This window comes from Syngnathoides biaculeatus, chromosome 11, assembly GCF_019802595.1.
Source record: "Syngnathoides biaculeatus isolate LvHL_M chromosome 11, ASM1980259v1, whole genome shotgun sequence".
NCBI lineage: Eukaryota > Metazoa > Chordata > Actinopteri > Syngnathiformes > Syngnathidae > Syngnathoides > Syngnathoides biaculeatus.
In genome coordinates this window covers 3711995-3739731 of record NC_084650.1, presented here as the reverse complement: position 1 = coordinate 3739731, position 27737 = coordinate 3711995, and the positions used below count along the sequence as shown (strand labels likewise).

The following is a 27737-nucleotide window of genomic DNA, read 5'->3' as shown; positions in this document are numbered from 1 at the left end:
TTCTGCTATGTTTGTGCAGTCACTGATGGTGTAGTGGTACACTTACCTGACGTTGGTACAGGCAGCGTGGAATTGATTCCCGCTCAGTGATGGTGTTGATATCTGCCCTGTCACTGACTGGCGACCAGTTCAAGGTGTAGTCCGCCTTTTGCCTGAAATTGTCTGGGTTGGGCTCCCCTCTCCCGGGACCCTTGTGAGGATAACCGGCTTGGATAATGGGTGGTTGGTTGGGTTTTTTATCCGCAAAGGGTAGACCTGTGTCATACTGAGCCCTATGGCTTCAGAACGGGATATCACTTAAGTTCATACTGTATGCGAGACAAGGCAGGTGAGGGAATACTTTTGGCAATACTGTATAGTGACCTGTGGCTACATACAGTAGGGCCTGAAGGATATGGATTTTTTTTAGGCAATTTCTTATATTTGGTCAATTCTGATTACTGATTAATTGGCCAATTAATTTAAAGGGTATATTCATTCCGTTTCCAAGGCGCTTATCCTCACAAGGATTGAAGTAGTGCTGGAGCTTATCCCATTTATCTTTGAGTAGGAGGCGAGGTACACCCTGAATTGGTTGCCAGCCAATCGCAGGGCACACAGACACAAACAACTGTTCACACTCACAATCACACTAAAGGGCAATTTGGACTCTCCAATAAACGCATGGTTTTGGGATATGGGAGGAAACCCATGCAGGCATGGGGAGAACATCCAAACTCCACACAGGTGGGGCTGGTAATTGAACCCCAGTCCTCAGAACTGTGACTCCAATGCGCTAACCACTATTTCAAGACCGTTTTTACTTTTACTTTCTAAATTTCAGCAGGACAAAAAGATATTTTAAGAATCTTAGCAGGTCAATTATTACTAGTTCCATTGGCAGAGTTTTTTTTTTTTCACTTATTTTCAGGGACAAAATGACTTGTTTTAATTGACAAAATGCTTTGTTTTAAGTGAAAAAAAATCTACTATGGAACTAGGATGAATTGGATCGTTTACTGTTTTATAATAACTGCTGCAAGATTTTTTTTAACTGTTTTTTAAAGGTTATATTTTGAAGTGGCACTTTTCGGCCACTACAAGGGACCTTTCCAAGCTATGGTGGTCCCCGTTCCGACAGCTCTGGCTGGGAACGTTGAATCGATTGCGTCATCTGTTGATGCTGGTATCAGTTCATGTTTTTCATCATGGAAATTTAATTTTGATTTATGGAGGCTCTCAGTTTTCTGTCCTGATTGCTGGGAAGTTATTGCTTCCTTTCCTGTCTCCAATGCGGCAGTGCAGTATAAATAGGTGCCCCTAAAATAGTGCTTCTCTCTCAAAGGAGCTCCACAAGAGAGGGCCAATGGGCAAATTTCCAACACTGAAATATAGGTCAGACCGTTAATTGGGTCTGATAGGTAATCTGGAATCCCTCCATTTTTTAACTAGAGTTATGTTATGACTTTAGGTCTCTCGAAATGAAAACTTTTCTTCTATCTTGTGAGGATTTTTCCTCTGTAGCCCAAAACTCCTTTTCCTTTATCCAGCTGCTTCTACATACTTCATTTGGTCTGTGTGTATGCAGTTGACAGCTTTGTTTTTGTGTGTGAGCCTCCTCCTTGACTTCATGAGTTGTCCCAATTATGTTGTTCACATGCCGACATGTTTTCCCTAAAGAGATTCGTATTTTCAAGGCGCTAATGAATCATTACTACATAACCTGCTTCCATATCTGGGGAAAAACAATTAGTCAAACACTGTTCTACAGCAAAACTGTTGGACAGTATTTGAAGAGTTTGTTTTCAAAACGAGACATAGGCATTTTTTTCAGATTTATGAAACTCGCGCCAAAATTATCCATTCGGAGCTGGATAAGTGAATGGGAGTGCAGTGACACGTGGTTGGTGAAACCGATTGTCAGTCATTCAACGCGCGTGATCCATTTTCATTCCCGCTTATCCTCACAAGGGTCGCGGGGAGTGCTGGAGCCTATCCCAGCTGTCAACGGGCAGGAGGCAGGGTACACCTTGAACTCGTTGCCAGCCAATTGGAGGGCACATAGAGACAAACAGTCACACTCACAATCACACCTAGGGGCAATTTAGAGTGTCCAATTCATGTTGCATGTTTTTGGGATGTGGGAGGAAACCAGAGAGAAAACCCACGCAGGCACGGGGAGAACATGCTAACTCCACACAGGCGGGGCCGAGATCAAATCCGGGTCCTCAGAACTGTGATACCAACGCTTTATCAACTGTTCCACGGTGCCCCCCTATGTACAATATATTCAAACTAAAATGTTCAAAGAATGAAAAAAAATTGACTGAAGTAAAAATTCTTGGAAACTGGAGATACAGAATTTTCTTTGAATAGTTAAAGGGCTCATGTCATGAAATGGATGATTTTTAGTATGTTATTAATGAAAAAACGTCAGCCAATATGGGCCCATGCATTTTTTTTCACCAAAAAACATGATTTTGACGTATACAGCTTTTAGTAACTCCCACCATGAAAATCCTCTCAGGGATTTGTTTTCGAGAAGAAGCAGGAAGTGACGTACAGGACAGAGCCGCCCCCTAGTGGACTCTTTTGTTTCCATTAGTTTTACATCCGAGAAGGTAGCTCGTTTTTCCTTCGTGTTAGCGAAAACGCCAGCTCATTGCATTGCTGGACATTCCTTGAACACTCGGGAGAATGGATTTAGCCTTCATAAGTTTGCAAGAGACCCGGTTCGTTGTGAAAAATGGATTGTACGGGTGCAGAGGACGAGAGCTTTGTGGGTTCCAAATAACAGGTGGGCAGTAATGTGCCCCGGCTCAATGGTGTTCAATAAGTACTGCGGCGGCTTTCAACATCCCCCTAAAAGCAACACGGCTCGGCTCCATTATATGCCACCACGGCGCAGAAAATCAGCCACACCGGCTGAGGTGCCGCGTTCGGCGGTCACTGCTGCTGGGAAGGCTGTGCGTCGGGCTTTGGGGACTGGGGCGGCTCTGAAGAACCCAACCGAGAATGCGTCACTCATCCGCCTGCGCGCATAAAGCGCCCCGGCTCGACTGTGTTGCTCAGTACTGCGGCGTCTGTGAACACCCCCCTAAAGCAGGACGGCTAGGCTCTGTCATAAGCCATAGCGGAAGTGGATCGGACGGGGATGCGGTTTGGCCGTGATCGCTGAAAAGGGGTCGAAACAATAGTGTGATATTGCCCAGAGGGCTCGAAACAATCATGTAATATTGCCCCGAGGGCTCAAAACAATTGTGTAATATTGCCCCGGTAACTTCACTCGGTTGTAGGGTGTTCTCCTTTTCGAAAAGAGCTTCCATGTCAGAAGGGGCGCGTTTGTCTCCCATAGTTAGGGTGCATGTTTTCATTGGCGAATGTCCGGGTGACGTCACGGACGGAGGACGCAGCCAATATGGATATTGATTGAAGACTGTGGATATCGTAGAATGACACTTCTGCAACTCTGCGGATGGATGACGTGCTCTCCGCTCACTTTTATTTTTTTGTATAGACATTGAAGGGAATAATGTTATATGTATTTTTCATTACAATATCTATTTTAGAATGTTTATAGGGATGACACTTGGGCTTTAAGAAGAAGATATAAACCAAGTGAAATGGGACCAAAGGTGTGTTTTAAAATAGTATCATTGATTTGGTCCAGACCAGAAAGCCAATTATTATGATAATTATTTCACATTATATAGTAAGTAAGTTTCTTTCGGCTTGTCCCGTTAGGGTTCACCACAGCATGACATCTCAGATGAACGCTCAAATTTGTTTGCCACAGTTTTTATGCTGGATGCCCTTCCTGACGCAAGCCCTCTTGGGTAGTGGAGGCCCCAGTGAGATAGAAACTCACAAACTCTGGTTTACAAAACCAATGCTCTAACCACTGAGCTATGGGGCCTATAATTATTACACATTATATAATCAAGTTAAATCTTAATTTTTTCTACTGACATTGATTATAAGCCCACTGTCAGTTTGATGAGGACTGAATAAACAATGCAATGGTATTTTCCTCAGTAACTGAAGTTGTGCTGCTTAATTGGAAGAAGGGACAAAAAAAAAAGACACAACTCTCTGAGGAGTAAAATGGCAGCTGAAAGGAATCCAACACAAATCAAATGTGGCGAAGCACTTCAAGCAATAAAGACTTGCTTGCAATTGTCATCTCATTAAAACTTAATCTATTTTTACATCTTGAGGCAGTCAAATTCCACTTTCAAATAAAGTACACTGAGCACAAGACGCTCAACAAAGGTATTTGTTTGAACTGAGTTTTTTGATACAGTAAAAAAATTCCCTCCAAAACATATTTTGTCAACATTTGAAAATATTTGAAAGTAAATGGGATGCCATAGTTATACTATTGAATACTGAATTCAGATGACAGTATATTGTCACGGTTGATAGAACACGCAGAGGTGCCCAATTTAACGAGGCGTTGTCAGCATCAAGCTGCTTTTTTCCATCCATTCCTTTTCCAAACGGCTATATTGTCACAAAGAAATATGAAAGAGTTATCAAAACAACTCTGAGCTTTTATGATTCTTCCATTGTTAATGGTTCCAGATTTGGTCTGATTAGTAGGTTTAAATGAGGTAAATTTCTAGGCCAAGGTGAAAGAATCATTATCCTTCATCATTAGAGGTTGAGTCCAAGATGTGGATTCCTAGTTCTCATAATCTCAATGGCAATTATTGTTGCTGGTGGAGGTGGAGAAATTGATTCCTCATTTAAATATCTTTGTAATTAATTATTTTTTAAAAAAAGACGCCACTGCTTAGTACAAATCCCACAGACTAGCAACCGGTCCATTGTAGTCTGCCTCACCCAAAGTGAGTCGGGATCATTTCCATCTCTCCAGAAACATTGAACATATGTGGTAAAATAATAAAGAAAAACTTGAGGGGTTGATGTTTCACATACAGTGAAGAAAATAAGTATTTGAACACCCTGCTATATTGCAAGTTCTCCCACTTAGAAATCATGGAGGGGTCTCAAATTTTCATCGAAAGTGCATGTCCACTGTGAGAGAGAGAACCTAAAAAGAAAAATCCGGAAATTACAATGAATGATTTTTGAACGATTTATTTGTGTGATACGGCTGCAAATAAGTATTTGAACACCTGAGAAAAACAATGTTAATTGATTTCTAAGTGGGATGACTTGCAATATAGCAGGGTGTTCAAATACTTATTTTCTTCACTGTCACTGTTTAATGTCTCTTTTTCATTGCCATCCACTTGCCCAAGATTTTGTGCCATCCAGACAAGCAAGCATCTGCCAGTTAAAATAATTTTCATTCTGCGAGGATTAATTGTGGTGGGATGAAAGCCATCAGGCACAGGATGTGTGCTTACTGAAGAGCACATTGGTCACATTTCAAATGGAGAATTCAATGTAACGTTTTGCCTTCGCTTAGTTTAGAATGCAAATCTGTAGAAAAATATTACATTATGAGTTTATGTTGGGCGGCATGGTGACGCAACTGGTTGGAGCGTTGGCCTCACAGTTCTGAGGACCCGGGTTCAAATCCCAACCCCGCCTGTGTGGAGTTCGTGTCATGGTCCTGCCGGTCCCTGTCCTGGCCATACCGGTCCCCGAGGCGGCACACAATTGCTGCAATCGGCGGAGGTGCACACCTACGCCTTGTCGCTAGTAAAAACGTCCCAGTTATATAGAACCACACGCACGGTCTGGCCTTTGCCAGATTGTTGCTTCATGCCTTGTTCCCGCACTCTCGTAATCCCGTTCCTGATCTCCCATGTACCGACACCTGCCTGCCCACTGACCTGCGTCCTACGCCTGACGTTCTTGTTACTGCTGCTCTCGTTGACTGCCTGCCTGATCCCCGACACTAGACCGAATAAACACTTCTCCCAAACTGCCTCTGCATCTCCCGTGTCGTGCATTTGGTCCAACCCTGTGTTCTGTTCATGACAGAACGATCTGGCCAAAACATGGACCCAGCCGACTCACCTGCGTTCCGCCAGTCCCTGCAACTCCAGGGCAGACGCATCACTGAGCAGGAAGCCACTTTCCAGGGAAATAATCACCAGTTACGGGAGATGTGTGCTCGGTTGGATGCATGGTTTGCATCCATGTCCAGCGCAGCCGCCGCCAGTCCGCTGACAGCCACCGCCACACCGAGCCCAAGTCTGTCCGCGCCCGGTCCCCTGTCGGTCGTGGAAGTCCAGCAGACCGTGTGTACGCTACTCTCCCAAACCAAGTGGTTCTCCGGAGACACAGGGAACATTAAACCCTTCCTCGCCCAATGTGATCTCCATTTTGAGTTGCAGCGCTCCTCCTTCCCCACTGACCACTCCTAGATAGCATTCGTGATATCCCACCTGACAGGGAGAGCAGAGGCCTGGCCCACAGCCGAATGGAGCCGCGGTTCCGAAACCTGCCGCTCCTGGACCTCCTTTGTGTGTGCAATGACACAGGTGTTCCAATACGCTTCTCCGGAATGTGAGGCAGCAGCCTCCTTGATCTCGCTCTAGCAGGGGAAATGCCGCATCGCGGATTATGCCATCGAGTTCCGCATCCAGGCGGCAGAGAGCCAATGGAACGAGGGAGCACTCCTCGACGCATTATTTCAGGGTCTCATCACCATAAAAAATAGGTACCCTCTTCCCCTAATCGCCACAGCCTTTGAGCTACAGAATGGCTGGACCTAAGGAACGTGTACCACATGGTGCGCATTAGGGAGGGAAACAAATGGAAAACTGCCTTTAACACACCCATGGGGCATTATGAGTACCTGGTGATCCCTTTTGGACTGATGAATGCACCAGCAGTGTTCCAGAACTTCGTCAATGACGTCCTGCGCGAGATGCTCAAAAGGCATGTTTTCGTGTATCTTGACGACATACTGATTTTTCCCCCGGACGAAGATTCTTATATCAGGCACATCCAGTCCATGCTGCAGCAGCTATTGCGGCACAATCTGTACATGAAGGCAGAGAAGTGCAAATTCCACCAACCCTCCATCTCGTTCCTGGGATTTCTCCTGGCGGAGGTGGCAAAATCCGCATGGATCCCTGCAAGGTCGAGGTCGTCCTTCAGTGGCCCACTCCCACGGATCGCAAAGAGGTACAGAGATTCATTGGGTTTGCGAACTTTTATTAAATGAAGAGGTCTTAGTTGGACCTAGATTTACTTCATGTTCATGTTTGATGTTGCTGTTCATCGGTGGCGGAGCTTGTGGAGTTGCAGTTGTCAACAGGTTGGTTGATGACTTGCTTGTCTAATACTTGTACATTGTCATTTCTTTTCAAGGGTCCGAGTACTTCACCTTGTTTTTTGACATATTCCCTGGTGCGCTGTGCAGCGTTAAAGGGCTCAGCTTTAATGGGGGGTTCCATGTCTGACTCCCCGCTCTGACTTGCCACTCCTTCATAGGCTCCAGCTTCAGCCTCAGGTCCTGCTACTTCTTTTTCACATCTCGGAATGTGGCGACTGGCATCTATCATCAGCCTTTTGCATTAATGCACTTGCCTTTAAGTCTGCTCTGTGCCTCATCATTGTTGCCTCTTTTTCAGCAAAGAAGAGCTGGGCTTAAGCTGCTTGAGCTTTGATGTAGGCTTTTGTAGCTGAAAAACCTGATGATGGTGATGATGAAAGCAACCTCCTCCTGGGGGCCCTGGACCTGGTGCTGTGTGGAGGTGAGGGTTGCTGTCTCACCGACAGTTGCTGCCTTGAACGGCGACGGCTGGACTGCAGGGCCTGGTTGATCTGTGGCTCCACCGACGTCTGAATTATATTCTGTGTCAGCTTCATTCTGCTCCTCATAATCTTTCAGATAGTTCTTTCCTGAGCGTAGACTCATGTTGACTTAATGTAGCTCTGTGTTGCTTAAACCCGCTGAGTGGTCGTCATTTTACTGTGGTGTCCTCACAGCACATTACTATGTGAATCTAGTCAGCCAGCGAATTGTAAAAAAACTCCGTACACAAGGTGTTCTTTTCTTGCTTTTATGGAGGTCTCTTGTAGTAAGTGAATTAATACATGTAACTGAAAGATACAGAAAAATATACATTGCACTGTTGTTATGAAATATACAAATCTTTTAACTAAAGACATTACATGGCATGTGAGATTGAAAGATGATTTACATTACAAATATCATGACAATTGATAAAATACTGAGATGCTAACAATTGGTATAACCTGAGTAACAAAGGTGTTAAGGGCAATTTGATTCAGGTTAAATATCTCTCCTGTACTCAAGTATTATTTTCTAATGAGAATTGATAAAATGCTAACGTGGAGCATTGAGTTTGCTAACATATTGCAAGATCATAGCCTGAGTGACGAAACTGCTGAGGCAGATCGTTTTCACATTATGTTCCGTCATCATTTGCTCTATTTAATGTGAATTGCTAAAACGTTAACATAGACGCCTTAGGTGTGCTAACACATTGTTAGATAAGTTATTTGAGTAGAGAAAGTATGAAGGCTGATTGCTCAGGGTGTTAGAGCTTGCAATGAATTTTACACAAACACATGGCACAACGTGGGGGCAGCCTTATCGCATGCAGATAAAATGATCGATCATTATGCAGACAAAACAAAAACTCCCAAGTGACATATGATTGTTTTAACTCTATTCTATTTCAGGCCTTTACTGATTTCTGGTTCTGATGGCACACAGACGCACACTATTTTTGTCAATGCACATATGAGGACTTTGTTTGGTGCTATCTTTGGTTGGGCTTTCTTTCATATATTTTTCCATCTTTCCAACTTATTCCTTCAGTGGTTTTGTGGAGCTCATGCAGAAGATGTAGTTCATCTGTGATTGGTGGCCACTCTTGAATTTGGGCTGCTGATCCATGAAAAAGGTGCAGGCAGAATAATAATGTCAATGACAATGTAGCACAGCAAAAGACATGAGTCCCCTGTGGTCCATATGGTGTCAGTATTATGGCCACTTCCCATTCAACCCTGTGTGATGTAAGATAAATACTGTACATGAACACACAAGCAGGTAATATATGCAGTAATGACATCTAGTTTTATTACATAGTGAACGCTGTTCAAAAACCCTATTAGTGGCAGCGACAAAGCACAATATTCAAAGTTTCCATACATAAGATCCCTGAAAAGCCCCTCCTCCCTTTTTGCCTTAAAACCACCTCTGTCGCTCCTGACACACACACATGGACACACTCAAGAAAGTTGTCATGTTCTTAGTTTTGCTTGGGTTGGTTTTGTTTTTCCTCTGCTGCATGTCTTCTGTGCTAATTTTTTTTATTTTTATTTTTTTTGGTTGTGTTCACCTTTTCGGTTTGCCCTCCTGGTTTTGTGTTGACCTATCAGCTCCCTCCAGCCACTTGTGTCTTATCAAGGTCGTTCTCGTTGTCTCTCATATGACATCTCTTTCATATTATCTTATTATCACAATCTTCGTACATATTTGCTGCTATATCATGCACCTCGCTGGCCTCGACATCTACAAACTCCCCTTTATCAATGCTCTCTTCGCAGGCAGTTGTTACAGCACATGAATCAGACTTGATTATTTAAAAACTTCAATTCAAGAAATTCTGTTATTACAATGTTCTTGGGATTTAAACGGAAACTCGCTTTCTTTGTTGAATGTCAAACTGACTAATTTGTTCCCAGTAAATTATTCAATGTTACCACCCGTGGATTAGCTTCTGAGCACCCTATATTTAGTAGTTGTTCCAATTCCCAATTCACACTGCAATAATTCAATTAAGTAGCATCAGAGTGTATGCTGACAGTTATAATCAACCCTAACCCTTTTATTACATTTTAAGGCTTTGCCAAACACCATGAAATGGAATGTTATTGTGGTTATTAATTTTTCCCATGCTTGACAAACTTGCGTGGATTGTCCACAAAAATATGGAGATAGTAGCGTTATGGTGGTGGTGTTATAAGGAACAAATTATCTCCCACAAACAAAATACTAAAGAAACGGGAAGATTTATACAAAGCTAAAAATCATACTGCATGCCAAATTCCTTTCTTCTTCTTCCTCCTCCTCCTAGTCCTCACTGTGAGGTCACAGAGCACTTAGTGTAATCAGGGTAAGGGACTGAATAAATGTGATGACGTATGCTGAACAAGGGGAGAAACACATTTATTTCAAATGACTGTCATAGTCCTGGGAAGGGAAAAAATGAATTAGCTGCCATAGTAAAAGTTCAGCAAATGGAACTGTCATTTGGAAAAAGTCCTGCAGTAGTTTTGGGAGAAACCAACACAGATGTACATTAAACAGGCCAGGGGTTTGGGGGGTAATAACTCACGAATTAATTTCAGCAATCATTATAACTGCTATTGGTTTGATGTTTATATGACTATATTGTGCAATATTTCCATCCATCGATCCATTTTAATACTACAGTACTTATCTTTATTAGGGTTATGAATGAGCTGGACCCTATCCTAGTTGACTTTGGGCAAATGGTGAGGTACACCCTGAATAGCCAATCACAAGGCATTTGTAGGCAAAGAACCATTCACACTCACACCGTTGGACAATTTAGTGTTCAATTAACCTGACACGCATGTCTTTTGAGGTCCTGTATACAGCAGGCTATTATCTGCAGCGTTGTTCAGAGCCGCCGTCCACGAGGCCGACGCGCAGCCTTTGCTGGCGAAGCGACACAGCAGCCCGACACTGTCCGATGCGCACATCAACACATTTAGCACGCCTGTCATATGTACGCGGATCTTTTGTTATGTTATGAGAGACCGATTACGTGGTCTGCCCCAAACTATTATTTTTTTTTAGGAGCTGTATACACACCTACCTGTAATTTGGAACCCACGAAGCTCTTGTCCTCTGTATCCGTGCAATCCATTTTTCACGACGAACCGGGTCTCTTGCAAACTTATGAATTGTGAATACATCCTCCCGAGTGTTTAAGCAATCTCCAGCAATGCAACTAGCGAGCAATTTGGCTAGCACAAAGGAATGAGCTACGTTCCCGGAGGTAAAACTAATAGAAACAAATAAGTCCACTTGAGGGGGGTCCTGTCCTGTACGTCACTTCCTGCTTCTTCTCGAAAACAAATCCCTCGAGAGGATTTTCATGGCAGGAGTTACAAAAAGCTGTATACGTCATAATCATGTTTTGTGGCGAAAAAATGGATGGGTCCATGTTTTTTCAGTAATAACACTAAAAATCATGCATTTCATAACAGTGGCCCTTTAACCAACAGTGTTGCCACGGTTACCTTGAAAAAGTAACTTCATTGCTTCACACATTACTTGATTTCAAAAGTAACTTGCAAATTAGAGGAAAAATTACCTTTTATGTTCTTTCAGCAGCTGCCAAGTGACAGGAATATCACTTATCCACAGTACGACATACCAAGTGTGTGGGTGTGTGTGACTAGGGTAGGGAATCTTGAAAATAATCCATCCATCCATTTTCTTAGCCACTTATCCTCACAAGACTCACGGGAGTGCTGGAGCTTATCCCAGCCGTCATCGGGCAGGAGACAGGGTACACCCTGAACTGGTTGCCACCCAATTGCAGGCCACGTGAAAACAGACAACAGTCACAATCACGCCTAGGGGCAATTTAGAGTCTCCAATGAATGCATGCTTTTGGGATGTGGGAGAAAACCGGAGTGCTCGGAGAAAACCCTCGTATGCACAGGAGAATAAGCAAACTCCTCACAGGTGGGGCCGATATTGAAGCCGGGTCCTCTTTGAGGCGCTTTACAGCTGTGTCACCCACTGCTGTCCCTGTTAATAATTTCATCCCCAAAACGGGGGCGCTGCAAAAAAGGTTTGGGAACCACTGTGGTAATGAATGCCACACAAATTGCATAAGGAAATAATCAACATGAACGAATAACTTAAATGTTAATGTAGTTAAAGCCACGTTAAATCGATAACATAGTGCAGTCTTGACATGCCAACACAGTAGAAATAGCTGAGCGTAAACACCCACAGCAGTCTCATTACACTTCCCTTAAGTGTTTGTATGTGTGTGTGATTTTTTTTGGGGGGGGGGCGGGGGGTGTTGGACTGTTTAGTTTGCTGAGGGTTTCTTTCAAAATAAATATTTTGGGTGATTCCTGGATTCCTGCCTTGTGTCCCTGCTTGCATCTTAACTGCACTTTGGTCCGCCACGCCTCGCCTTCACTAGTGCCCGGCTGTGATAAAATTGCTAGTAGGTGTGAATGCTTGTTTATGTGCCCTGGGATTGACTGGCAATCAGTGCAAACGTCACCCCTCTCACACCTGCAGATAGCTGGGGTAGGCTCCAGCACATTCTTAAGCCTTGTGAGGATAAGGGGTACAGAAAATGGATGGATGGATGGATGGATGGATGGATGGATGGATGGTCGTAATTAAGATATTCATCGAGCAACACCAACATATGTTTATATGATAGATTACATGCCAGAGCCAATACTTTATTTTCTATTGTACTCAATAAAATATATCTTCCTTCAAATAAGAGCAAATTCCAATTGTCTCCTTACACAGCAAGGCCTTTTGAGAGCAAGCACTCCCCTGTGAGTTTCACTATTTTAACCTGGGATTTCCTACAAGCGAGTGCAGTGCGTGGGCTTTTTTTTTTTTTTTAGCTGAGATGTTCAGGGTCACCTGTGTAAAGCGTGGGAGGAGCAGGACGCGGTACGGTTCTAAGTATATCCACTCGGGCACAATACCAAGGGTTGCAAATCACCAGTAATATTTTTCATTTTATTTTTTAATTAGGAAACAAACATATGCATCTATTGATAATCTATTCTTATAATTAATTTTAAAATAAAAACATAATCAAGGGCAGCGTGGTGGACGACTGGTTAATATTGACCTCAAATTCTGAGGACCAGATTTCAAATCCCGGCCTTGCCTACGTAGAGTTTGGATGTTCTCCTCGTGTTCCTCCAACATCGCCAAAAAATGCAAGGTAGGTTGAATTGATTCAAATTGCCTGTAAGTGTGAACGTGAATGCTAATGGTTGTTTGTTTCTATGTCCCCTGTGACTGGCTGGCAACTAGTTCAGGATGTACCACCACCCCTCGAGGACAGCTGGGATAGGCTACAGCACGCCCGCGACTCTTGTGAGCAGAACCAGTACGTAGTAGAGGAATAAATAATTCATTGTACGCTTCTTGTCTCGGACCAATTGAAGCTTCCTGAATCGTTAACGCCATCTGGCGGTTTTATCATTTTATTGCCACATTGAAATGCAATCGTCTGTTAGATTATCTCGGAGATATTTTTTTTTCAATGAAAGTGATTATAATATATGAAATAAAACGTATTAATTTGTTTTATATTCACTACAGTGTGGTTACCCAACAAGCGAATTTTAACAGGAAATACCCGGGAGACAGTTACCATGACAACCGTACACAGAAGAAACACGAAGTGTCTTTTGTTTTCCTAGTTATGGTTTTCTCGTTATTTTTGTCTTATTGTCAGGGTTAAGGACGTTCTTCGGAATCTTTGTTTAGTAGGTTGGATACATTTTAACACTATTTTGAAGTTGTGCTATGGTGTTCAACAGTGTCCTGGAAATAATGGGATACATTTTAACACTATTTTGAAGTTGTTGTGCTATAGTATTCAACAGTGTCCTGGAAATAATGGTGCGTTGTGTTGCGTTATGTGCAGTGATTTAACTCGTCGGTATTAAATACCTGTAAAGACAAGAGATAAAGTATCCATCCATCCATCCATCCATTCATCCATCCACTGCTTTACCTCACTAGGGTCGCGGGCATGCTCGAGCATATTCGCACTAACTTCGGGCGAGAGGCAGTGTACAATCTGAACTGCTCACCAACCAATGACAAGGCACATACAAACAACCAATGGGCAATTTCGAGTTCAATTGACCTGCTATGCATGATTTGTTATTTTTTGTTTGCTTGCATGTTTGTTTGTTTGGGTTTTTGAGGGGCGGGGGGTCTGTGAGCTCTGCGATTTGGTGGGAACCGATTCAGAGTGTACCATGCCTCTTGCCAAGAGTCAGTCGGGCTGGGCTGCAGCAAGCCTGTGACACAAGTCAGAGAGTCTAGTAGCAAAACAGAATGGAGTCACCAAATCCATGAAAGCAGGTACAGTTTTCCCTTGCTATACAAAGGTTCATCCATTGTGGATATATTTATTTTTTATATATATACAGCCTGAACTGGTTGCCAGCCAATCGCAGGTCACATGGAGACAAACAGCCGCACTCACAATCACACTGAGGGGCCATTTAGTGTCCAATTAATGGTGCATGTTTTGGGGATGCGGGAGGAAACCGGAGTGCCCGGAGAAAATCCACACGGGCACGGGGAGAACATGCAAACTCCACACGGGCGGGGCTGGGATGGAACCCAGGGTCCTCAGAACTATTAGGTCAATGCTTAACCAGCTGGATAGGGCAGATTCAGTCACTTCAAAGTTATTAATTCAACATTTTATCGCATATTTTGATGGACCCGCACTATGACATGACATCCTTCTGCGTCACTGTCAAACTACTGCATCACCATTTTTACAAAATATTTTTATGGCTAAGGCACACCGGTTACTAAAAGGGTGGAGTGTTTACTTGCTCAAGGTTACTGCCTCGCAGTGCTGCCACTTGCTTATGTCTGCCAATACGCTCTTCAAAAATTCACTTTTTTTGGGGGGTAACCCTGTTTAAATAATGAAGCAGTATATATGTGGTCACCACTTCATGAAGTTAATTTATTGTGGGGTTGGTCCGAAACCTAACTCTTGTGATAAATAAGACATATTTGATATTTGTATGTAGTATTTTATATAGAAGATAAACAACTGAAAGTGTTTGTTGTTGTTAACACAATTGTTTTCACTGTATGTCTGTAGATGTTAAAAGAAGAATGAGGAAGACGCCGCGGAGTCAACTAAATTTACCAGACAGTAAAAACATTCTTCTACAGAACGCATTAGAAAAAGATGAGCGCCAATTGGTGTGGGACTGTTCCTATACACAAATCTTATACCCTTTTAGTTGGTATTTATTCTACCCTTCATGTTCAGGAGATGCAGAATTTCCTGCGTCTTCCAATTCACACGAAGACAAAGCAAGAAAAAAAAGAAGAGCAAAAAAAAGCGAAGGTGAAGATGCTGAGGCAAGCTAAAACTAAGCCAACACTCCAAATACAAACACCCCCAAGGTGTGAGCTGAAGACAGCTTTGTTGAAACAGAGTAAGTGGAAGATGATTTCAAACATCAATTCTTCTACAAGTTCATCACTGCCATGTTGAATACAGTATTTGGCTTATGTATTCCTAGAAAACATAGTGAGAGAATGTAAACATGACTTAATCTCCATGGAGCGTCAGAAGGCCGTGTTGGAGGTAAATAACTGCAGGCATCGCCCGCCATTTGATAACCAAGCACCTATAATAGCGATCTGAAAAGGTTTGCTGTGATGCTCATGTTCATAATTCAGCTGACATTGACTCTGTCCCCTCGGTGGCTTTTCTCTCAGTTTACTCATTGTAAGAGGATCCCCACCTATGTGCAGTTCACTATTCTCAAATTCATCTATTTCCATTTTTTGTGCTTTTTCTTTAATACCATAAGATGCCACCAAATGCCATAAAAGCCCTGGCTAATATAAAAATAGTAGTTGGTGTAGTTAAAGAGATACATTGCACTATCCTGACATGTCAGGAAGGAGACAGCAGCAAAGCAGAGGTCACATCACACGCACTTGTGTTTTGGCTTTTTTTTTCTAAATTAATCTATATGATGTTTATTTTTGAGGGCACTGTTGCAAAATGGGACTGAAATAATATTAAAGTGTGTTTTATCAACAGTTTGAACTATTAATATTGGCAATTATTGAACAAAAAATAGGCAAGGTGTCAATTTCCCATTCAGTGCCTATTCCCCCCAGATTATGGGGGCTTTACTGTAGTTCCCATTTTAGATTTTGTGATCCGTAATTGACAGTATATGCTGTTCACCATGTTTATATTGAAACAAAACATAAATCACCACTAAATGAAAGAACTTGACCTAAATTCGATACGTTCTAGAATAATTTGAACATTTTAACCCAGAATTTGTTGTGGAATCATACCTCTATTTACTGTCCCTACTACCCCACCCTACTCCCACCCACAGATTTCACTGATGACAAAGAGGTCAGAGATTTTTAAGATGGACAAGGCCATCGCAAAAGAGGAGAGCCGTCTGAAGGAGTTGGAGAAGACCATTGAGAAGGATAATCAGAGCTTTGCATTGTTCCTGAGGGAGAATGAGAAGAAGTCTTTAGAGGCCCAAAAATTGTAAGAACATTTGAGATATGCACAAGAATGTAAGGGATATTTGGCTTTTAGTTGAAAGATCAGAATTTACCTAAAATGCATTATAATCATTTCAAGTCAACAGAATTTGCACACAGTAAAACCGTCAAAATGCTTCTGTGCTTATTGCATTTGCTGTTCACTAACAAACAGAAAAATTGTGTATAAAATTCTTTTGACGTACATCTAAATTATGGAATTATCTGTGAGACAGATGTGTGGTCACCCTGGATAATAATTCTTTGATTAACTAAAATATTTTGGATAATTCCAAATGGAAATAGTTTTGTGAAACTTTTTTTTGGACCTAGATGACTTCACCCCAGTGTTCAAAGTCCATAAATACATGGTTCAAAGAATTTTTGCTATGTAACAACTCATAACAGAGGATGTGTCCCATGTCCAAAATCATGAAAACAGTCAGAAGAGTGAAAGGTGTTATATTTATCAGGAGAGGGTGAAGGAGTGTTCGTTTCCTTGTTTACTTGGTTGTTTCTTTTCTCAGTTTTGAACAAGAGACTAAGTCCAAACAGAAGAAAACTGCTGACATCAAGGAGTTGACTTCTGAAATATCAACAATACGAAGGTGCCTCTTTTCTACTGTTGGAGGACGCTTTTTCCTCCGGTGTTCGTTTAATTTCGGGTAGTGAGAATGTTAGTTATCCAGATACAGGCTAGAGACGATGAACAGTTTCTTTGAAGCTTTTACGTACAGAATATTCCGGGCCCAAATGAGTTACAGACAATGGCTGTAGCAGATCACAAGTGCAAAGATACAGAGGACTTACAGCATTCTTATACTATCAGAAGGGTCCGCATCACAAAAGTATGAAAGGAAAATAAAGAGCACCACAAAGAGCATCACAAGAGCCGCATCATAAAATAAAGGGCATAACAAAAGACCTGCATCATAATGACTAAACCAGTTCTAGCTGGTAATAATTGGCACATTCCTACATCCTGGTCTCCAGTAAACAGTTCAGCAAGATTCACTTAAGGTTAACTGATGAGTTGGCATACTTCAAACATCTGATTACAATACAGTGTTTAACTGAGGGGATGAGGGCGTTATACAGTCATGACTAAATATGAGCAGAAGACACACTTCACTACTTTACAATTAACTCGCTGTGATTATGGTACTCTTATTTGAAATCAAGTCTTCTCTTATTAGTGAAGTTGCTAACTATGAAGAAATACTGCAAGAGTGCAAGAGATACAAGGAGGTTCTTTTCAAGTTGTCTCCTCCCGGGTGGCAAGAGGCCCAGAGGGCAAAGCTTCATCACAAAGTCAAAATGAATAAAAAGACTGAGGATGACCAGATCAGGGAGCCAGAGGACTTAACAGTCAAGCAAGGTAAGAACTACTTTATAAGACATTCAGAACTATGCAACTGAATTACAATAAAGTAGACTACGGCAAGAAGATCACCTATTACTTTTTTTAAAATGTTAATGATGTGCTCACAGATCTGGAGAACAACACTGCCTGTTCACAGCCCAGACACAACTCTGCAGATCTGGCCAGGTCTATACCACGCACATTCTATTCACCATTACTACATGTGATATACTGTGGAGAATCTTATGAATCAAAAAGTTTCATTTAGAGTCCAAAATCCATCCATACTGGCTATCCTCATTAGGAGGAGCATAGTCCAGCTAAGTTAGGGGAAAAGGTGGCATAATTCCAGGATTGGTCAGCAGCCAGTTGCGGGGCACATATAGAGAATTAAGCATTTAAACTTGGATATTTTTGGGAGTGTGGAAAGAAGCTAAAGTACAAGGAGGAAACCCATACAAGCATTCATGCAAATGCCACACAGAAAGCCCAGAAACTCTTGAGCCCAGAGGAGAATGATACATTTACAATATTTAAGATACAAGGTCCCAAGATGAACAACAGCTCTTTAAGGAGTTTAGCAGGAAGAAAGTTGAGCAAGCATGTTGTCTGTTTCCCGTACTTACGGGTTTTGTGAGTCAGTCAAGGGATACCTCTGAGTGAAAGGATCGCTGGACGGGTATCTGCAATAATTTGCTCATATTAGTCTCAGTGATGGAAGAAATCAAACCAGGCTTGAGGCACTGTCTTTAATATAATTTTTAATGTTGCTGTTTTTTTGTTTGTAAAAAAACTGCATGAAATCATCAGTTGAAAATGAGGAACTGTTGGAAGTAGGCTTCTTTTGGTTTGACTATCTGTTGTATCAAATGAGTATTTACGGTTCTTTTTATTAAAAAATTAGTTGGTAAAAATAATTGGCTTTATCTGAAACGATTGAGAGCTTGTTTGTATTGCAGTGAACTGGTACGAGCACAAACATGGTTTCGCAAGTTTGCGAGAAGAAGGGCCAATCATCTACAGACCGCAGTCCTCACTCACAGCAGAAGATAGCTAGCCACCAGTTAAGCGGAGATAGTTGGCTGAACCTGTCATGGGCATGGCCTGGCCACTGCCGTGGGCGACGCTTCCTATGAGGGGTTTGGCCATGCCACTGCTACAGGCGGTGCCACCTCTGACAGCTGTCACAGCTGTGTTGCATTCGGGACTCTAATTGACCAAGTACTTATAAGTGGTAAATGTGTCATTGGCATTTGCCAGTTCATTACACATGCTTCACTGCGTTTTGGGATACTCCGCTACAGTGCATAAGTTAGTGTAGCGCAATCCTTTGTCACAGCAAGTCTGTGTCCTTTTAGTTTGACCACATCTTGTCATGTTTCTTAGTTTACCTCATAGTCATCGGACCTTGTTTCTTGGTTTTTGGATCTTGCCGACCCTAGCATTTTTGTGCCTCCGCCTTTTTGGACTGCTTAGCTGTGTACGACCTCTTCCTGAAATAAAACCATTCTTAAGATCATGCCCTTGCCTCGGAGTCCTGCATTTGGGTCTGCCTCCATGCTGCTGGCCCATGACAGAACCTCTCATTGTTGCCTCTCGCAGGCAAGTGGCCAGAGACAATTACGTGATGCCTACACATCTTTCTGGCGAGGTTACTTGTCCTGGTTATGTTCCGCTTTCTAATTTTTGCCTGCATCATCCTTGTATCATTGGAGCTGACATGTATCACTATATTTAAGTCACTAGTTTTGTTAGCCCCACGTTGGTGTCCAGGCCTAATGCGATAAAAGGTACCTGAGGCTAGTTTCAACGTCAGGTGCTATGGCCCCAGGAATACGCATCACGGTGGCTAGGTTTTAAAGCTTGATATTGCTAGTGATGGAGTCACCAATGATTAATGTATGGAAGCCAGTAGACTGAGCAGGAATGGAAATGGGTAATTGTGTGAATCTGTTGTACTTCTGAGCAGGTTCACAGTGATAATCTAGCTACTTGGGACTAGCGAGTAGTAGGGCGGCTACAACCTACAATGTCTTGTTCTGCGTCTGAATAGACTTGAAGGAATTAGCTAGCTGCTCAGGACTAATGCTAAGAGGGCTAGTAGGTCGGCTACAACCTACCACATCTACTGTTACCAAACCATTCTGCTCTAGTTTGCGAACACATCCCTATAGCCGAGAAAGCCTATCAAGGAGAAGGGTGCGAGTGGTGCACAAATCCATACTCAGGTTTATTTGGTCAAGAGTTTTTTGGGGCAAAGACTGTGTGGGATAGCTCAAATGATCCTCATCGGTGTCCAGCAGTGGTGCCACTGAAAACAGGGCTACTGTGTGCTCAACCATTCAAAATGGTTTCAAAAAGTAAAAATGGAGGTAAAAGTGAAACGTAAAATTGTAAGTAAACGAGGGAAAAACATTAAAGAATTTAGTCTCTTGTATACACAAAGCATTGCGTGACTGGAGCAACGTCTGGAATAAGCTGTTTAATGGTATTTTCATATGGCATTCTGGGAAGAAACAGTTGAAAAGTGGTTTAACATCTTCCAGATTGCGTAGACACACAGCAAATTTTGTCCAAATCAAAATTTCCAACCTTCGTAAAGAAAATGATTATTTCATCAGTGTGTACATTTTAGCTAGCACTTTTAATGGTAATCCTAAAAGGATCATTCTTGGAAACCAGGATCACATCATCAAACATTGACAACTCTGTATGATGCAGTGCGGTTCTAAATACCACTGTGAAGTAAAATGACAATAATGGAGATATTATGAAATGAGCACTGCTTGGACAGTACCAATCACAACTGTGTTTCATTGTAATGTGAGAAAATGACAGAATTCTTGAAGCAACTTTTCTATTTTGTCCAGTGCACATACAGTGAAGAAAATTAGTATTTGAACGCCCTGCCATGTTGCAAGTTCTCCCACTGAGAAATCATGGAGGGATCTGAAATTTTCATCATAGTGCATGTCCACTGTGAGAGATAATCTAAAAAGAAAAATCCAGAAATCACAATGTCTCAAACTTGTTATATGGCCAATACCAAAGAGCTGTCCAAAGACACCAGAGACGAAATTGTACAACTCCACACGGCTGGAAAGGGCTACGGAGAAATTGCCAAGCAGTTTGGTGAAAAAAGGTCCCCTGGTGGAGCAATCATGAGAAAATGGAAGAAGGTAAATATGACGGTCAGCCTCAATCGGAGTGGAGCCAAGCCCCATGCAAGATATCACCTCGTGGGGTCTCAATGAACTTTAGAAAGGTGATAAATCAGACCAGGACTACACGACAGGACTTGGTCAATGACCTGAAAAGAGCTGGGACCACTGTTTCCAAGGTGATTGTTGGTAATACACAAAGACGTCATGGTTTGAATTCATGCATGGCACGCAAGGTTCCCCTGCTTAAACCAGCACATGTCAAGGCCCGTCTTATGTTTGCAAATGACCATTTGGATGATGCAGACAAGTCATGGGAGAAGGTTTTGTGGTCAGATGAGACCAAAATTGATCTTTTTGGTCATAATTCCACTAACCGTGTTTGGAGGAAGACGAATGATGAGTTCTATCCCAAGAACACCAACCCTACTGTGAAGCATGGGGGTGGTATCATCATGCTTTGGGGTGTTTTTCTGCACATGGGACAGGACAACTGCACTGTATGAATGAGAGGATGACCGCGGCCACGTATTGCAAGATTTTGGGGAACAACCTCTTTCCCTCAGTCAGAGCATTGAAGATGGATCGTGACTGGGTCTTTCAACATGACAATGACCCGTAGCACACAGCCAGTAATGTCTCCGTAAGCAGCATATCAAGGTTCTGGCGTGGCCTAGCCAGTGTCCAGACCTAACCCCAATAGAAAATCTTTGGAGGGAGCTGAAACTCCGTGTTTCTCAGCGACAGCCCAGAAACCTGTCTGATCTAGAGATCTGTGTGGAGGTGTGGGCCAAAATTCCTCCTGCAATGTGTGCAAACCTGGTGAACAACTACAGGAAACATTTGACCTCTTTAATTACAAAGAAAGGCTACTGTACCAAATATTAACATTGGTTTTCTCTTGTGCTCAAATACTTATTTGCAGCTGTAACACACAAATAAATCATTAGAAAATCATACATTGTGATTTCTGGATTTTTATTTTTAGATTATCTCTCTCACAGTTGACCTGCACCTACGCTGAAATTTCAGAACCCTCCATGATTTCTAAGTGGGAGAGATTGCAATGTAGCAGGGTGTGCAAATACTTATTGTCTTCACTGTTGATGGATTTTAAAATCTGATTCATCAATGTTTATGATTTTTCAAACATTCTTTCCTTTATTTTTTTTCCTGATCATTTTTAGGAATACAAAAGAGTTTGAACGCGATATCAACAGTTCAGAATCTGAGGTCATTTTTTTTTTTCTGAAATTCACCACAGTTATGTGGTTTCGTATTTACGGGTTTACAATGTTGCATCCATACAGGATAATCCAAAACTGTACTTTACTGATCCCAAGCAACTTATTGATCTGATGACCGAGCTAACAGAACAGAACTTGTCCTTGATCAAGAACTCTACGAGAGCTGAAGAGACACTTGAGGAGCTCAAACAGTGTATGGATGCAATCAGCAAAAGAACGTAAGCACCAGCTACTCAAGTTACTGGTCTAGAAATGTATTACATTATAAATACTCCATATCCTTTTTTGGAAAAGTCTAGCCACTTTCCTTAGTTTGCATAAAACCACCACTGGCTACTTTACCCATATATGTTAGCTAAGGCTAATGTGAACTCACACTGCAATTCTGTTTACCTCTTGGTTTTGACGTGACATTTTGGCACGCTTAAAAGCAGCAATGTCACATTTTGGAAATTTTAGCCAGCCTAGGCTATCACGTTAATGGCTGCAATGTAGATAACAAATAATTCACTTAGTTGTTTCATTTCACACTTGTTGGGTGGGCAAGCACTCCAGAGTTTAAACCATTTGTATACAAACATTAAATATCAATTTTCTATAAAATGTCCCTTTTAAGCGAAAAGGATGAGGAACTTCTGACCCAGCAAATAGATGATATGAAGAAGAAGATTGATGAAGAGAAGACCAGAGCTTCAACGATAAAAAAGAAAGTTCAGCTCCACATTTTGTTGAACACAGAAGATGAGGCGAGGAAAAGAAAGGAGATTTCGTCATATTTCAACAAATATATGACCAAAATTCCTATGACATTATTTTCAATGCTTAATTGCAGGAGGACATGATGAGGACACTCAGTAAGAAGGTTGCAGAGGTGTATCGGTGCTGTGTGGATGACAGCTTGAGCAGCCGTAACACCTTGGAGAAGTTGGCCAGCATTGAAAAGCAGATGTCTTCACTGTTGCACTGCCTCGAAGACATCCCCAAGGAAAGTTTGGAAATGATGCAAAAGATCAAGGACAGTGAAAGGAGGACCAGGTATGTCTTTAGCAATTATGACCTGCTGCCATGTCATGAAACTCTGCAAAATGGGGAAAAAAATGATTGAACCTTGATGTGTATGTCAATTTATTATTGTACTGATTTGAATGAAATACACACTTATCATGTGTTTGCTTTATATATACAGTATATGCTTTCTCATTCTTTTCACTTGAGGCAACGTGAAGAAAAGATAAAGTTGCAAAGAGAAAAAACGATTGAAAGGATGAAGAAGTACTTGGAAAGGTCCCTATCTGATGCTAAGAAAACTGTAAGTCATTCAGATTTTTATGAATTTTTTTTCTTTCTGACTAGTTATTCATTGTATATTTAATACATATTGATTCAGTTTTAAAATTTTTGTGTTGAGTATAATAGTCTCAATCATTAGGGTTCTGTTTTCTTCTTCTGTCAAATAATAAAGGGACGTAGAATTTCCAAACTATCCATCCATTAATGTTCTTAGCTGCTTATCCTCATGAGGGTCATGGGAGTGCCAGGAGGCAGGGTACACCCTGAATTTGTTGCCAGCCAATCGCAGGGCAATGAATAAACAAAGCATAAGTAGAAACATATGTTATGTATTTATTTATTATTAGTGGTACAAGCATGACTGTTTTTTCTGTTTGTTTGTTTGTTTAACTCTAAACCCATGGGGTCACATATTTAAAAGAGGATTTGGATGTCTTGGGTTCTCTAGAGTTAATCATAGCATTACAACTTGCTCCTAGTCTGTGTCGGTTACTTTGCTCCGTCTGCCTTGCCTACCCATTAAAGATCACTCATCATCCCGGTTGCTCTCGACCTGAGCAAGCTGTTTGACTGCGTCAGCCACTCGACGCTGCTGTCGGAGATCGTCGAGTCGAACCTACAATCTTCGCTCAAGCGCTTGACCATTATTCATACTTCAAATTCAACAATGCCATATTGTCGAGCCGACAAGTTCACCAAGGCATCCTCCAAGGGGCGTTCTGAGCCCGCTGCTTTTCAATCACTACATCTCAAAATTGCCCTGGCCACCGACTGCCATCAGCGTGGTATCATACGCCGGCAACGTTACCATCCTAGCCAGTGGTTCCTCCATCCCACCACTGTGCATGGCATTGAACCGATACCTACGCACAGTTCACGACTTCTTTGTCTCCAACTTTCGGCCAAAAAAATCATCGGCCACGCTGTTCACCACCTGAACACCGAACAATCGACGGGACTGAACACTGAAATCGGAGGCAATCAGATTCCTGCCATCCGTAATCCGAAAATCCTTGGCGTCACCTTCGATCTCTCGCTGGCGTTCCATGAACATGCAAAAATCGTGCACTCCAAACTCAATAAAAGAAACAACGTTCTCAAGTTCACCACGTGGGGCCAGACCAAGGAGATTATCCTCACAACGTATAAGGCCATCAGAAGATCGATCCTGAACTACGCGGTGCCCGTGTGGACTCCCAACCTGAAGCCAACTCACTGGGACTCCCTCCAGTCAGCTCAAAACACTCCCCTTCCAACCGCCACAGGCTACCACAAAATGGCTTCCATCGGACACCTACACGCCGAGTCGAAACTCTTTCCGGTACGCAATCACAATGTGATACTCACGAAACAATACGCGCTTCAGTGCTACCTCGCTGGACATCCTAATCACAAGATGACAAGGCAAGAAACGTGCCCAAGAGCGTTGCGCGAAACCGTCCGAGATATTGAGACATTGATCGAGCAGTACATTCATCGGCCATCCGTGATGCAGAGGACTACAGGCCCGGCCTCTCGGCAATCCATCGAACAGCTGGCTACAAACCCAACATCGTGTTGAACGGCTGCCTGGCGCCCGCCTCCAGTAGCCTAATCCGAAAGACAACTCCCACGGCCCGTCAGATCGATGCTATCGCAATTCTGTTCGGGCTGGTGACACAAGCTCAACAACTACCAACATCGACTCGACAGCAACATCGTCGATAAATGCCTATTGTGTGACGTCGCCTCCCACAATATGCACCATCTCTTCAACTGTGCTCAAAAACTGACGGTAAAAGCTGATGGTAGAACACCTGTGGAGCCTCCCGGCCGATGTGGCTCACTTTCTGGACCTTGATAAGGAATAAGGACAGTCATACTTGGCTACAATAACAGCCCATTAAAAATTATTTTATGTTTCCACAAAAACAATCATCAAACAGCAAAAAAAGTTTACATAGTGGTTCTTCAACCAATACTCCTATATTTGTCTTTTACATCTGTTATCCACTATCTTCACTGTAGTATATAGACCCTGCTCGTGCTTACCACAATTGTTTTGTCTTATCGAAGGAAAATAGTCTTGGTGGACTTGGTCATCCTCTTGAATTTATCAAACAGCAATGATGCCCACAACCACAAACATACTCCACAGTCTAATCATCGGTCAGGATTAAGCATGACTTTCGGATGTACAGAAATCAATCTATAGGACAGTGTTTAAAATGTAGACGCATTGTACATCTCAAAAATGATCTGGTTTGAACTCATAACTACATTGCTAGTCATGTGAGTCTTCTTCTTCTTTACTTTTCGGCTTGTCGCGTTAGGGGTCGCCACAGCCTGTCATCTTTTTCCATCCAAGCCTGTCTCGTGCACCTTCCTTCCTTCCACCCACTGTCCTCATTTCCTCACTCACAATATCCATCAACCTTTTCTTTGGTCTTCCTCTCACTCTTTTGCCTGGCAGCTCCATCCTCAGCACCCTTCTACCAACATACTCACTCTCTCGCCTCGGAACACGTCCAAACCATTGAAGTCTGCTCTCTCTCACCTTGTCTCCAAAACATCCAACTTTGGCTGACCCTCTAATGAGCTCATTTCTAATCCTATCCAACCTGCTCACCTCAAACAAGAACTTCAACATCTTCATTTCCGCCACCTCCAGTTCTGCTACCTGTTGACTTTTCAGTGCCGCCATCTCTCATCCGTACATCATGGCTGGCCTCACCAATGTTTTATAAACTTTGCTCTTCATCCTAGCAGAGACTCGTCTGTCACATAACACACCAGACGCCTTCCGCCAGCTGTTCAAACCTGCTTGGACCCGTTTCTTCATTTCCTTACCACACTCCCCATTGCTCTGTATTGTTGACCCTAAGTATTTGAAGTCATCCACCCTATCTTTTCTCCCTTTAGCCTTGCTCTTCCCCCTCCGTCCCTATCATTCACGCATATATATTCTGTTTAACTTCGGCTAATCTTCATTCCTCTCCTTTCCAATGAATACCTCCATCATTGTAATTGTTCCTCCACCTGCTCCCTGCTTTCACTGCTTATCACAATATCATCTGCGAACATCGTGGTCCAAGTGGATTCCGGTCTAACCTCATTTGTCAGCCTATCCATTACTAAAGCGAACAGGAAGGGGCTCAGAGCTTATCTGTGATACAATCCCACCTTCACCTCACCACTGTTCTGCTGCCCTCATACATGTCCTGTACTATTCTAACATGTTTCTCCGCCACACTAGACTTCCACATGCAGTACCACAGGTCATCTCTTGGTACTCTGTCATGGACTTTCTCTAGATTCACAGACACAATGTAGCTCCTTCTGACCTTCTTTGTACTTTTCAATTAGCATCCTCAAGGCAAATTGCTAGTTATGTGAGTAAATAAGAAACTAACTAAAATAGGTATGTGCATAAGTAAGGTGGTGTGGTTCAAGCCCAAGAGTATACCCTGCAGCTGAAAGGTAGCATGTCCAAGGGTTTGTGTCCCTGCCTGAGCACTTATGTCCCTGGGCAAGACATTTAACAATTTACTTATGAATTGTTGTGGTTGGGTCTTTGGTGGTGGATTTCAAATTCCATCTGTAAATTTGAACAAAATATCTGCATTTTGCCATTCACTGATTATTTAAGGAGTCACTGATGTGAAGTGATATATATGCTTGACTTTGGTGTGGGCAGCGTCGGATCAGTTCCTGCTCAGTGATGGTGTTGATATCTGCCCTGTGACTGACTGGTGACCAGTTTATGGTTTACTCCACCTTTTGCCCAGAGTTAGCTGTAATAGGCTCCAGATCTCCTCTGACCCTTGTGAGGATAAGCAGCTTGGGTGATGGATGGATGGATTGGTTCTTCATAGTTAACATAAATGTTAATATACAGTGATGAGCAAAACATCTGTAGTGATCTACACATTCTAGTACGTTTAATGACATCTTTGGTGAGTAAGGTGAGTTTTTTATATTTGATTTTGCATGACATATTTCAGTCAAATTTGAGCTCCAGCTGTGTCTCTTTCAGAGTGGACGTAAAGTAATGCCCCGATGCATCCCTTTTGCTCAGAAGGTCAAAGTAAAAAAACTGGAAAGTGCTCCTACTGATGATGGCTTCAGCGACTACTTCTTTACATCTATAGGTATTGACTGAAGAAGGCAACTGAAACACTCCAATGCATGCTATGACTTGAAAAAAAAAATACATGTAACTTGATCCTGCAGAAGAATAGTCAAGTTTCATTTTTTTGTCTGAATGTATGTATTGTTGAGTTTTTGAATGTGCTCATAGTGTGCAATCACCATCATCAGTAAGGATAGACTGATTTATTTGCAGGTCTGGTTATCAACACGAACAATGTGTGCATTTTGATGCATATCTTTTTTGTTATTCAACAGCTATTAAAAGATGACAGTAAAATAGTAACATT

At 42.3% G+C, this 27737-nt stretch overlaps 1 protein-coding gene and 1 non-coding gene across 8 annotated transcripts; one reads left to right on the top strand and one right to left on the bottom strand.

Moving 5' to 3' along the window:
* Nucleotides 1-3822: 3822 nt before the first annotated feature.
* Nucleotides 3823-3895, bottom strand: trnat-ugu (transfer RNA threonine (anticodon UGU)). The gene has a single exon. It is a non-coding gene; the product is annotated as a tRNA-Thr (tRNA).
* Nucleotides 3896-8050: 4155 nt separating this feature from the next.
* On the top strand, nucleotides 8051-27727 carry cfap100 (cilia and flagella associated protein 100). Of its 7 annotated transcripts, none has more exons than XM_061835881.1 (15): nucleotides 8051-12908; nucleotides 13001-13063; nucleotides 14829-14932; nucleotides 15003-15171; nucleotides 15259-15323; nucleotides 16099-16262; nucleotides 16786-16866; nucleotides 17455-17636; nucleotides 17750-17807; nucleotides 21970-22015; nucleotides 22093-22247; nucleotides 22646-22775; nucleotides 22862-23064; nucleotides 23245-23338; nucleotides 27335-27727. In XM_061835881.1, exons 1-15 carry the CDS (start codon nucleotides 12902-12904, stop codon nucleotides 27458-27460), a joined length of 1647 nt encoding a protein of 548 aa, XP_061691865.1. In that variant the 5' UTR covers nucleotides 8051-12901; the 3' UTR covers nucleotides 27461-27727. The 7 variants fall into 7 exon arrangements, with proteins under 7 accessions (XP_061691865.1, XP_061691864.1, XP_061691870.1 ...); XM_061835880.1 differs by having other exon boundaries at nucleotides 13001-13076; XM_061835885.1 differs by lacking the exons at nucleotides 8051-12908; nucleotides 13001-13063 and adding exons at nucleotides 13120-13458; nucleotides 13906-14065.
* Nucleotides 27728-27737: the final 10 nt, after the last annotated feature.